This window comes from Excalfactoria chinensis, chromosome 23 (assembly GCF_039878825.1).
Source record: "Excalfactoria chinensis isolate bCotChi1 chromosome 23, bCotChi1.hap2, whole genome shotgun sequence".
NCBI classification, from domain to species: domain Eukaryota; kingdom Metazoa; phylum Chordata; class Aves; order Galliformes; family Phasianidae; genus Excalfactoria; species Excalfactoria chinensis.
Genome location: NC_092847.1, coordinates 17,534 through 28,785, shown reverse-complemented (window position 1 = coordinate 28,785; position 11,252 = coordinate 17,534). Strand labels below are relative to the sequence as shown.

Sequence of the window (11,252 nt, the reverse complement as noted above, 5' to 3'; positions counted from 1 at the left end):
GCCCCTCATGCCCACAAGCACGGCTTCCTGCAGAAGCTGCAAGCAATTCCCTGCTGCTCTGAGCCACAGCAGATCCACAGCTCTGACCTGCAGGGCTCACACGGGGCTTGGTGTGTACTCAGTGTCACACACACACCGTGTTTCAGCCAGGTTCAGAAGCTGAACCCCCATGGACTGCCAAAGTCAGCATCATGCTTGGCTCGCTGCACCTCTCACCACCGGACGTTGGCTATTTTTAACTGCCCCCGGTTTGCTTTTTCCTCTCCTGCTGTTACGGTGGGGTTGGGGGGGCTCTGTGTGCTCTTTGTGAGCAGCTCGCTGCTGATCCCAGGCCAGATAGACCTGTGGAAAGCCAGCACTGCTCCCCCAGCCCAGCGGTGCGTGGGCGCAGCAAAAATGGAAGTGGCTGCTTCTAACCGCTTCCTTTCTCTCTGGGTCTCTCTCTCCTTTCTGCCCCTCCTGACAACTTTGTTTCCTGTTATTGATAACGGCCTCTGCACCCGCTGAGAGGTCACCACGCTCTGTGCCCCCCGCGGGCTGTACCAAGGGGTGCAAGTGCCTGTATCCAAACATCACTGCTGGAAATAAGGCAACTCCACAGCAGGAGGACGCCTCTCCAGGGGCTGCCCTGTGCACACGCAGCCCTATTAACCCTAGGTAGCTTCAGCTGCATCGCTGCCAGCCCCAAGCACACGGCGCTGATGGTCACTGCTTTACCTCTGCTCTCCCTTTGCAAATCGGAGGGCAGCTCGGCTTGTTTGTAAGAGATGTAGGAAGCAAAAAGCAGTTCTGCTCAGAAGGAAAAACAAACAGCAGAGAAGAAATCCATGCCAAAAGCCGTCCTCTTACTTCTCCTTGAGGAGAGCAGCAGTAGTGCCGGGCTGGCAAGTTCAGCTGCAGATACCTTAAAAAAATTAAACAGCACTTCCAGACAGAGCCGGGCAGCGGCAGGAGCAAAGCCTGCACCGGCAGGCTGCGTCCCTGCAAGCAGTGGGAAGGTCACACGCCGCTCCCAGCTCTCCGTCCCCAGCAGCAGCTCCATGCAGGGCATGTGTAGGGGTCTGGACTGAGAGTGGAGCAGCACCGGGAGCTCCGTGCATGCAGCGGGGCCGTCTGCATGGTGCTGAGAGCCTGGGGGTGTCCTTGGGAATGCGCTCAGGCAGAGGAAGCTGCTCCAGGAAAAGCAATCTGCAGAGTGCTTGGCTGAGCTGCCGGGTGCTGTCCCTGGGTGTGCGATGCTGAGCCCCCCGATGCTGTGCTGCGCCCGGGCTGCTCGCACCTCCTGTGCTGGCTCTGCGGGATGCTCGGGGTGATGGCACAACCCTCCGTGCGCCTGCTGGGAGCTGTGCAGCCCGGCCAACAGAGGCTGCTGGATGCTGAGGCCGACGCTTCACCTTCATACTCGTAAGGGATGTTTCGACAGAAAGGAGATGGGAACATTTCCAAAAGCCTGCAGGACATCCTGAGCTCCAAACTGTGTCAGCAGGAGCCCTGTGTGAGCACCAGACCCAAAGACGATGGAGGCCTGGTGAGAGCAGAGCGTGCTGCGGTGGGTGACCCTGGGGGAGTGTGGCTGTGGGGCACCATCAGAACTTTGGGTTCTGGAGCAGTGACTGCACTGTGACCCACGGTGGTGACTCTGGGGCCATGGTGCTGCTCAGAGAGGGGCTGGTGGGTGTGTGGCAGGGTTTGTGCTCAGGTTTTGGGGCAGAGATGTCAATCCCAACCCATGACCCTAATGCATTGGTATGGCTATCTGGAGAGGACAGTCTAACCCTAACCCCAATCCTAACTCCAGCCCTGACCCTAACCCTGACCCTAACTCACTCCTGGCACACTGAGCACCTCACCAGAGGTGGTGATGCGGTAACAGCCTCATCCCTTTCCTTTGGGTTCTTCAATCAGTAGTCCCCATCACCATTCCTCATCTCAACTCCAGGCTTCATTCCCAGCTCCTGGAAGCAAACACCCCTTAGCTTCCCTGGCTTTAATCTGCCTTTCCTGCGTGACAGCAGGACCTCAATAACCCTTGGTGAGTGCTGTGGGTTTGCATCAGAGCAGGAATGAAGGAGAATGTCAGAACGGTGTGAACTGTTACCCATGTTGCTCACTGCTGTTCACTGGTGGCATGCTCCAGGGGCAGGGGCAGGAGTGAGTCAGGAGATGGACATGCAGCAGCATTCCCGTGTGAGGCAGGGAGAGAGGATGGGACAAGGCACAGTTGTGACCTCATGTGGCCCACCCCATCCTCCATCCTCCATCCTTTATCCTTCATCCCCACCCAACTCCACCCAGCCCTTCTGCAGTTCCCCCAGCCCCAACAGCTCCTTCCTGTAGGACTGGTGGCTGCCCCATGCTCTGACATGGAAGGATGGAGAGCTGGAGGGAAGGGCAGTGCTGTTCCTTGTCCACATCAGGCTGCCTTTAAGCCCTTCCAGTTCTTTCACTCTGCATAAGGATGGGTCAGTTCCTCAGTCTATCCCCACTCCTGCAGAGGCTGCTGGGATCCTATCACCTGTTCATGAGACACAGATAGTGGTGGCCCTTGTGTGCTGCACCATGCAACGGGACTGGGCAGCTCTAATCCCCTGGATGTGGAGTGGCCTGAGGCAGCATGACTGGGGTGGCAGAGGCAGATGGCATCGGGGCCACTGCGTCCCAGAGCAGGGGGAGCAGCAGGAGATGCTACAGGGTGGGGGCAGGAGAGGAAGGAAGCGGGGCGTGCGGTATCTGTGCACGGAGCCGGGGCAGCAACAAACAGGAAGAGCAACAAGGACACAGTGGGAGGCAGTGAGCATCAACGGGCATCGCAGGAAGGATGTGCAGTGCCCCCAGGGCAGACCCTGCCGTACCTGAGCTGTACCCTCCATGAAACGCCCCCCAGATGTTCCCTGACCTGCAGACAGGGTGTGATGGCACCCATGTGGCTGCTGAGCACGATGATATGTGAACAAAGCAGCATTTCACTCCCCGTAGGTGGGAGTGGTGTGGGATGGGGGGGATGCAGTGAGTTGGCAATGGTCGGGGCCGTGCCGTGGCTCCCTGTGGGGTGGGGTGTGACACGAGGACGCGCTCAAACCCACCGTGCAGCTCCCTCCCATCTCTCCACGTTGGGCTGCAGATGGGCACAGAGTGCCCAGAGTGGCGATGCCCACGGAGGAGCCGTGGGGTCGGGAGGCGGCAGGGCCATGTCCGTCCACACGAGGGTGCTTTGCGGGGCTGGGGCTGCAGGCTGCCCGGCAGAGCCGAGCTGCTGCGATGTGGCCGGTTTGTGTGTGGGCGGCAGGCAGGGTGGGGGAGAAGGAGGGAGAGGAGAGGAAGCGGTAGAGGCAGCAGCTCCTTTGATAAGCAGCTTCCTGAACACTTTCAAACCCCCGCGTTCAGACCGACGTGCACAGCGCCCGTGGCCCCGTGCCGGGACGGAGCCCATGCCTTGGGGCAGCAGGTAGGCACCCCCGGGCTGCGGGCACGGCCGTGAGGGTCCCTTTGGAGAGGGGAACCCCGCAGCAGCACCAGGCCCTGGCACATGTGCTCGCTGCAGGCAGTTCAGGTGCCCCCCACAGGGATGCTGGCAGGGAGGTGGGATGTAGGGACACGGGATGCTCTTGGGACAGACGTCGGGAGCAGCAGCTCATCCCAGGGTCCTCCTGCGTGCCTTCAGCTCGGCTGGGGCCTCTTCCAGGTGTTTCCTGGGTGATACTGGGGTCCCAGCCTGCCGCTCCCAGCTATGAGGGGCGCCCGTGGCACTGAGAACAGATGTGGGATCAGCCAGGATTTGACCCTGATGTGTTCCCACCTTGCACAGCCACGGCCATGCTGTGATCCTCCCTGCCCCAGCCCCAGCTTTGTCTATGCCCAGTTGTCTGCAGGGGTGTCCCTCCAGGGCATTTGGTACCCTGCTCTATGCCTACTGAGAGCTCTGACCCTGCAGCATCCCCATCCCATTGGGTCCATCTCTCCTCACAGAGGAAGCTGGGGAGGAGAAGGAACTTTGTCACCCCGAGCTGCTGCTTTCACCATAGGGACCTCTTCCCAAAGAAGAACCAGCATCACCCACATCTCCCTGCCAGGGGCTGCTCGGGGCTGCTGGTGGTGGAGCCCTGGCAGCCTCCTCCAGCCAAACCGCCCCATCACATCTTGCTCAACCATTCAGATAGAGCAGTTTCCTCTTGACAGTTTGCTGATACTTGTGGGATGCAGGAGACTGTCCCAGGGCCATTTCCCCATCCCAGTATGTCCAAACAACAAGATCTGGCCATGGCCCTCACAACGTCCTCCTCTGCTCCTCATCCCTGGGGTCTGCTGCTCTTCATGTTAAGCTCATGAGCTGCCATCCCAACCCATCCAACCCAAAGTTCCTTCCTCCTGGTGCTACAGGCACTTTCTCCATGCCACCCATGGATGCTGGAGCCCTAATGCCAGGGCAATGAGGACCCAAAACACTTATTACTGCTTAGGGATTTTCTCATTCTGGTCGAGCAAGGGGTTCACCAGCCTCCTTGTGTCTCTCTCATCTGCCCTGTGTTTTCCAGCCACTTCTCCTCTGATGGCAACTTGTTCCCTCAGCAGCTGAGGCCCCCCCTCTTCCACTGCTCGTGCTTCAGGGCAAGTGCTTCGTGGCTGCTGCAGCATGGTCCAAGCCTGCTCAGTGTGCCACAGAGCTCATAACAGCAGCCTGACAGCCCAGGTGGCCGCCAAGACCATGGACAAGGCTGACAAGCCCAGTCCCTCTGTGAAGAAGCACGTACGGCTCCAGGAGAGGTGAGTACAGCCAGGCTGAGAGATGCCCACAGCCCAGACTTTGCACTGCCCAGCCCTAAAGCACAGCCTCCCAAACTCCCCTTCTCTGGCCCATGAGCTGTCAGGGCTCACTGGGGCCCCTTTGCCTCCTTTTCAGGAGGGGCTCCAACGTGTCGCTGGTGCTGGACATGAGCTCACTCGGCAGTGTGGAGCCCATCCAGCCCGTATGCACACCGCGGGACATCACGCTGCAGTTCCTGAGGACATCCAGCCATGTGCTGAGGACAGAGGAGTTGCAACAGCGTGCCCAGAGCCTTGCACAGCTCCAGGAGGAGTTCTCGGTATGAGGGTGGGTGTGCAGGTGGAGGGGCACTGAGCATCTCCTGTTTGACAGCTCCTTGCTCTCCCTTGTGTTGGTGGAAAGCCTTCCTGTGCCAAGCTCTGCTCCCATCCATGAGGTGTCCCACCCCATTGGGGTGTGGATGGAGCTCATGCCAGCTCTGGTGATGCTGGGTCAGCATCTCACTGCCTGCTGTGCCCGGTGAGGAGACACAAGCAGCACCAAGAGGGGTTCCTCAAAGTTGTTCTCCCCTGCTGCAGAAAATCCCACCCAACTTCATCAATCCGGAGGAGCTGGAGATCCCTGGACGAGCTTCCAAGGACAGATACAAAACCATCCTCCCCAGTACGTGCCACTGCGTCCCTTCGTCTCACGTTCCCCCACGTGCAGGGAGATGTGTGTGCTGTGGGTGTCCCCAGTGTATCCTGCTGTCCCTGTTGTGCTGGCTCTGCTGCTGGCAGTTGCCTTGCAGGGGTGTAAGCCCAGCAATGGGGCGGTTTGTGGGGAGCTTCTTGGGGCATAAAGCACATCACAGGCCAGCCTGTGCTGCTCCCTGCTGTGTGCAGCCTTAAACATCCAAAGGGGGAGGTGTAAAGGGTGAGAAATTGTTTGGGTCATCTTCAAGCACTGCGGGAAGGATGCAGGGGGCTGGTGCTGGCAGGTCTGAGTATGGCATGGAGCTGGGTGGGAGAGCACAGCTCTGAAGAACAATCCCAGGGCATCTCTCACTGCCTCTTTCAGATCCTGAGAGCCGGGTGTGCCTCAGGAGGGCAGGGAGCCAGGAGGAAGACGGCTACATCAACGCCAACTACATCACGGTGAGCACGCTGCCTGCTCGGGGGCACTTGGTGTCCCATATCTCATGGTGCTGCAGGGCTGGGGGTGTTGGAGCTCTTGGTTTCTGCCCAGATAAGGTGTGTGGGATGTGACATAGGCTGTGGAATATGGCTGAAGCTGGTTTACATTTAGCAGTGTGATTTTTGAGTGAGCAGAGCACTTGGACACGCTCCCTCCCAGATCCTCCATCTCCATGCACTGGTCAGTTGTCATGTGCAGGAAGCAAGCTGTGCCAATGGAGCACACCAGCCTGGTACTGACACATCCAGAAACTGCCTCTCCCCTCAGGGTGGTTGTTGTTTCAATTCCCCAGAAGGAAAAAGGGGTGCCTGTGGCTTATCTCCAGCATCCAATGAGGTCCCCAGACAGATGTACCCAGACCCAAGGTGACTGTTGGTGTCCTCATAGCAATAACCTGGGGCTGCTTGGATGGAGCATGGGTGCACAGGACTCCATAGGCTTGTGCCTGGTTTGCTGGGCTAGGAGGATGGAGAGGAGTCCCTGGCAGTCCCTGACTGGCTCTGTGAAAGGATTTCAAGGGCACGTTTGGGAGGAAATAGACAGTGTAGGTCAGGCTATCTGCTGCAGAGGACAAGCAGTGCTGGGGGGCTGAGGTGCAGACCAGGTGCCCCCTGTCCCTGAAGGGCTGTGTGCTTGGCAGGGCTATGCAGGACGTCCCCGGGAGTACATTGCCACTCAGGGGCCCATGCTGAACACTGTGACTGACTTCTGGGAGATGGTGTGGCAGGAAGAAGTACCCATCATCGTCATGATAACCGAGCTCCAGGAACGCAAGGAGGTACTGCTGTCTCTGCTCCACAGCACCCTGACCTGGAGGGGGTGGGTAGGGAGAATAACAGCAGCAGTGGGATGGTGCGAGATCAAATGTGGGGCTGAGCTTTGCCCTCAGAGAGCTCTTTCTTGGAGGAGAGTCCCTGGGCTGCAACTTAGACCCCATCTAGCAAAGCCTCCTCTTCTCCATCAACTTCACTTGCTCTGGATGTGCTTTGCTAGATGAATAATAGGATAAAAAGAAACAGGGCAGCCCCTGGGAGCTCCCAGATGCAGATCCAGGTGATGGGAACAAGCAGCTGTGCCCTGTGTGGTGGCTGCACTGCACCTTGCTGGGATTGCTGGCTCCATGCTCCAAGAACAGTGGGAGCTCACACACTCACCTGGCCCTGCTGGCTGCTGCAGCATCCCTCAGGGTGCTTACCTGCACCTTTCACCTGGATCTAGCAGGACATGGGCAAAGGTGTAGCTCCCCAGGGGCTGAAAATCACATGGCAGAGTGTGGGTAAAGTGTGCAGGGGAAGCAGGTGTTGGAAGCGGGATCTGTCCTTCCTTATCTTCCCTTTCTTATCAGTCCACATCCACCTTCCTTGCTTCCCCAGACCCCCCAAAAGCAATGACCAAAGGGCAGCTTAGACCACAGTGGGTGCCCAGAGCACAAATACTGCTTTCTTCCTGCAGAAATGTGTCCACTATTGGCCTGAGAAGGAAGGCACCTATGGCCCCTTCACCATCCGTGTGCAGGGGATTAGCGAGTGTGCGGAGTACGTGGTCCGCAATCTGTCCATCCAGGTGGGTCCAAGCCCCGTCCTGGGGTCAGCAGGAAATTCAGCACCTGGTGGGGTCCTGAAATACCCAGGCTCTGTAGGAGGAGGAATCTGCAGAGCTCTGTCTGCTCAATGAGGTTTGCATGAAACGAGATTTGTGCAGGATGAGCCTTGGGTGGGGACAGAAGGCTGTCAGCATGGAAATTGAGGGGGGCTCCTGGGCATGACTGGAACTCTCCCCAGTAGATCACTCGGACACCCAAAAGTGTCCCTGGCTCCCTGGGTCTCTGGTAGAGGCTCAATGAGTCAAGGAGGAGAGCAGATGAGGTGGGCACAGGCTGGGCACACAGGACGGGAACATCTCAATCTGACCCCATCTGATCTTTATTTCTCTTTTTTCTGTTCTGGAAAAGCTGGAAGGTGAATGCCGACACATCAAACACATCCTCTTCCCTTCCTGGCCAGACCAGCAGACACCTGAGTCAGCCAAGCCCCTGCTGCTCTTGGTGAACAAAGTGGAAGAGATTCTGCAGGCTGCAGCCAGCCTGGGGCCCATTGTTGTGCACTGCAGGTAAGTGCTCAGCCCTCACCCCTGCTCCCCAGCTTGGGATCACACCCATGAGCCATTCTCCATGCAGAAATCCTAGGGCACAGCAAACCCCCAGCAGGTGTCCCCCAGCATAGGACAGAGGCACAGACTGGTTTTGTGCTTCCAGAGTGGTTCCAGCTGGGCTGGGCAGTATGGCAAGAACCACTTGTGGTGGCAGAATGGGGCCAGCCTGAAAAAGCTGGGACTGGGACCTCTGCATCCCTATAGGGATAAATCAAGGTAGCAAAGCAGCCAAGCTCAGAAGGCCTAAGGTCCAGGTGCTGTGGGTGCTCAGCACAGCTGTGTCCATCTGCAGTGCAGGCATTGGTCGGACGGGCTGCTTCATTGCTACCAGGATTGGGTGCCAGCAGCTGAAGGACAAGGGAGATGTGGACATCCTGGGAATCGTGTGCCGCCTCCGCATTGACAGGTTGGTGCTCAGGCAGGTGTCCCTGGAGGATGCTGCTGGATGCAGGAGGGATGTGGGAGGTTACAGGGATGAGCATCCCAAGGGAGGTGTGGAGGTGATTTGTGGTAGAAAACGGAAGGTTTTCTGAAAGATGGAGATGTGGGGACAGCAAAGGATTGCCCAGTGCTGGGCTGGTTTTGTTGTCAGGGTTGTTTTAGCTCTGGGAAACCAAAGACACGAAGGAGAGCAGCCCTGAACCCATCAGCTAGTGTGCTCCTTCCAGCTCAGCCACTGACCTCTGAAACATGCCCAGACACTCTTTGAGGAGCTCTGGGTGCATGAAGACAGGGTGGGTGACACGGGAATGTCTGTGCCGTGGGAGCAGGGCTGGGGTTTTGGTGAGTGTCAGCATTTCCTTTGCAGAGGCGGGATGATCCAGACCAGTGAGCAGTACCAGTTTCTCCATCACACACTAGCCCTGTATGCTTCCCAGCTGCCAGATGCAGGGGGCCATTAGCATGGGGCTCCACCGCTTGCTGCCTCGCTCTGAACTCCCTCAGTGCCAAACCTGGGGACAGCTCTGCTCAATCTGCTCCTGCTGCACCCAGCCATGAGCCTGATCCTCCCAGAGGCTGAGCAAAGCCATTGGGATTGTGGCCCCATGACCCCCAGGGCAATGAGGGTTTGGGGTTTGCACAAGGCACGCAGCAGGATGCACTACACAGAAGAGGACTGATGCTGAGCAATCTGCCTGCTAGAAATAAACAGAGCTTTTCCTCCAGCTGCACATCATCTGTGGGCAGAAGCTGGCACACGCAGGGCTCACTCCCAGCACACTCTTCAATGCTCTTCTTGCTAAAGACACACCTGGAGGATTTATTCCAAAGCCGCACTGCTGGTTGCCTTCGTTACATGGCCTGCTTTCCTCTCTGCCTTCAGCCATCGCCTTCCCACCTGCCTTAACGTAGGGGATACTCTTAAGTGTGTCTGCACTTTTGCAAGCACTGTGCTCCGAGTTGTAACCCAGCCTTGTTACACAAGGGTAGGGGGGGTTGTTTTCTTGGGGTTGTTTTTTTTTCCTGTTGGAATCAGAGCAAAATAATACACCCGTTTTGTTGTTTCTTTTTCACTGTGTAAATAGAAATGTTTCATCCTTAATTCTGCCATTCTCCTGTCATGTCAGCAGCCCAGGAAGAGAGGGAAGCCCTCTGTGTGTGTCCCCACAATCTCTCTGCATCCTCTCCTTGCAGTTCCTACATTTTCAGGGGGTGGCCATGAGCTAACAAAGCAGAGCAAACCACGCTAAGGCCTTTCCTCACATTCGCATCCAGCAGGACGTGCAACTCGTCTCATGCTTCCAGATGCCTATCAAGAGAAGAGCCGTCAGGGCAGGAGCTGTACAAAGGTTCTCCCAAGACAGGCAGGGACCCAGTGGCTGGGGGGGGTGGTGAGGGGGGATATGTTGTCACCCCTCTCAGATTTCCTATCGGGGCTGGGAGTTTTGCCAGATGAGCTCTCTGATGCTGATCACAATCGGTTCAGCAATTTTCCTGTCTTTCAATCTCAGTTTCTACCCACTCAATCTGTTCAAGGCACTTATCAGCCATTACCACGGCACTATCTGGGTATCTCTCAGTCCTCCCTGTATTTATTCCCTGAGCGCTCCTCGGGGCCATGCTGAGCTATTGCTGTGTTATTGCAAAATGCCATCCCATGGCTCCTGCAATGTCAGGGGCAAAGTGAAGTGCTCCATTTGGTCTGGCTACGTCAGGGTATGTCCTGGGAAACAGTGGTGTGCCCAGCATGCAAAGGAATCACTCCAAAATCTCACACAGAGAGGGTGTCACGTTCCCTTGTGTCCTGGGCTGATATCAATTCCCTGAGCTTGGGCCAACAAGTTTCCCATCAGCATCTGTGTGGATTTCTCCGGGAAGGAGAAATGCTGAGGCATGCTGACACTCCAAGGGAGCTCAGGGAGCTCACAGAGACCCTGCGGTCTCCCTGACAGTGGTGACACCCATAAAGGATGAGGTGCACCAAGCATCACCTGCTCAGCACCAGAGGGACGGGTTGACCTGCTGACTGGGAGCACTGGGGATGCTGAGGGGTATGAGAGTTGTATCTGTCCCTGCTACTCCTTGGTTACAGAGTTAAAGAGTGGGATGGAGAACACAGAGAATAAGCCATCCATTACCATCCGTTACCCCACATTATGGCCGGCCAGTGCAAAAAAAGGGTCATTTTTGCTCATGTCTGCTCTGCTGTGGGGACGGACTAGCCCAGGTCCCCTCGGCTGTGTTCTGTCTGAATACTGCATTGATGGAGCCCCTCTGGCAGGGACTGCAGTACAACACGTGCTATCAGGAGGCAATCTCTGCTGACAGCTTTTGCGCTGCAGGCGTTTTGGGTGGGAAGCCTCAAACTGGTGTAGGGACATTCCCTGGGCTGAAATCTGTTACTAAAACATCTTCAGGCAGAAATTGCACATAAGAACTGTGAGACGTTGAGTTTTTCACTGGCACGAGGAGGAGCTACATGGGAACAATAACACAAAGCAATGAGATTGCTGCTTCCTTAGGGCCCCCCTTAGAAAGCGTGGGGATCTTCAGCAGCCTGCAGCATCTCTGGAAACAAAATGGTTTCTGTCTGCAAAACAAGGCAGCTTCCCCGCGGCTCGTAGCAGCACATGATGGAAACCACTTCCCACCCTGAAGTATCACAGGCTCCGAGATACCCACAGCAGATCCAATGACAGCTCAGCTTTTCTCTCCCGTGCAT

At 56.9% G+C, this 11,252-nt stretch overlaps 1 protein-coding gene across 3 annotated transcripts; it reads left to right on the top strand.

Moving 5' to 3' along the window:
• Positions 1–929: 929 nt before the first annotated feature.
• Positions 930–9,631, top strand: PTPN7 (protein tyrosine phosphatase non-receptor type 7). Of its 3 annotated transcripts, none has more exons than XM_072355961.1 (10): positions 930–1,528; positions 4,533–4,761; positions 4,898–5,081; positions 5,341–5,425; positions 5,822–5,898; positions 6,579–6,716; positions 7,391–7,501; positions 7,890–8,047; positions 8,382–8,495; positions 8,898–9,631. In XM_072355961.1, the coding sequence occupies exons 2-10, from the start codon at positions 4,631–4,633 to the stop codon at positions 8,989–8,991; spliced, it is 1,092 nt and encodes a 363-aa protein (XP_072212062.1). In that variant the 5' UTR covers positions 930–1,528; positions 4,533–4,630; the 3' UTR covers positions 8,992–9,631. The 3 variants fall into 3 exon arrangements, with proteins under 3 accessions (XP_072212062.1, XP_072212063.1, XP_072212064.1); XM_072355962.1 differs by lacking the exon at positions 930–1,528 and adding an exon at positions 3,319–3,445 and having other exon boundaries at positions 8,898–9,630; XM_072355963.1 differs by lacking the exon at positions 930–1,528 and adding an exon at positions 3,340–3,445 and having other exon boundaries at positions 4,570–4,761; positions 8,898–9,630.
• Positions 9,632–11,252: the final 1,621 nt, after the last annotated feature.

Excerpts from the sequence above, each read along its gene's own strand:
- PTPN7 (XM_072355961.1), top strand. The coding sequence starts at position 4,631 with ATGGTCCAAGCCTGCTCAGTGTGCCACAGAGCTCATAACAGCAGCCTG. Across the intron at positions 5,426-5,821 it reads ATACAAAACCATCCTCCCCA|ATCCTGAGAGCCGGGTGTGC; the intron begins GTACGTGCCACT and ends TGCCTCTTTCAG. Across the intron at positions 6,717-7,390 it reads AGCTCCAGGAACGCAAGGAG|AAATGTGTCCACTATTGGCC; the intron begins GTACTGCTGTCT and ends TTCTTCCTGCAG.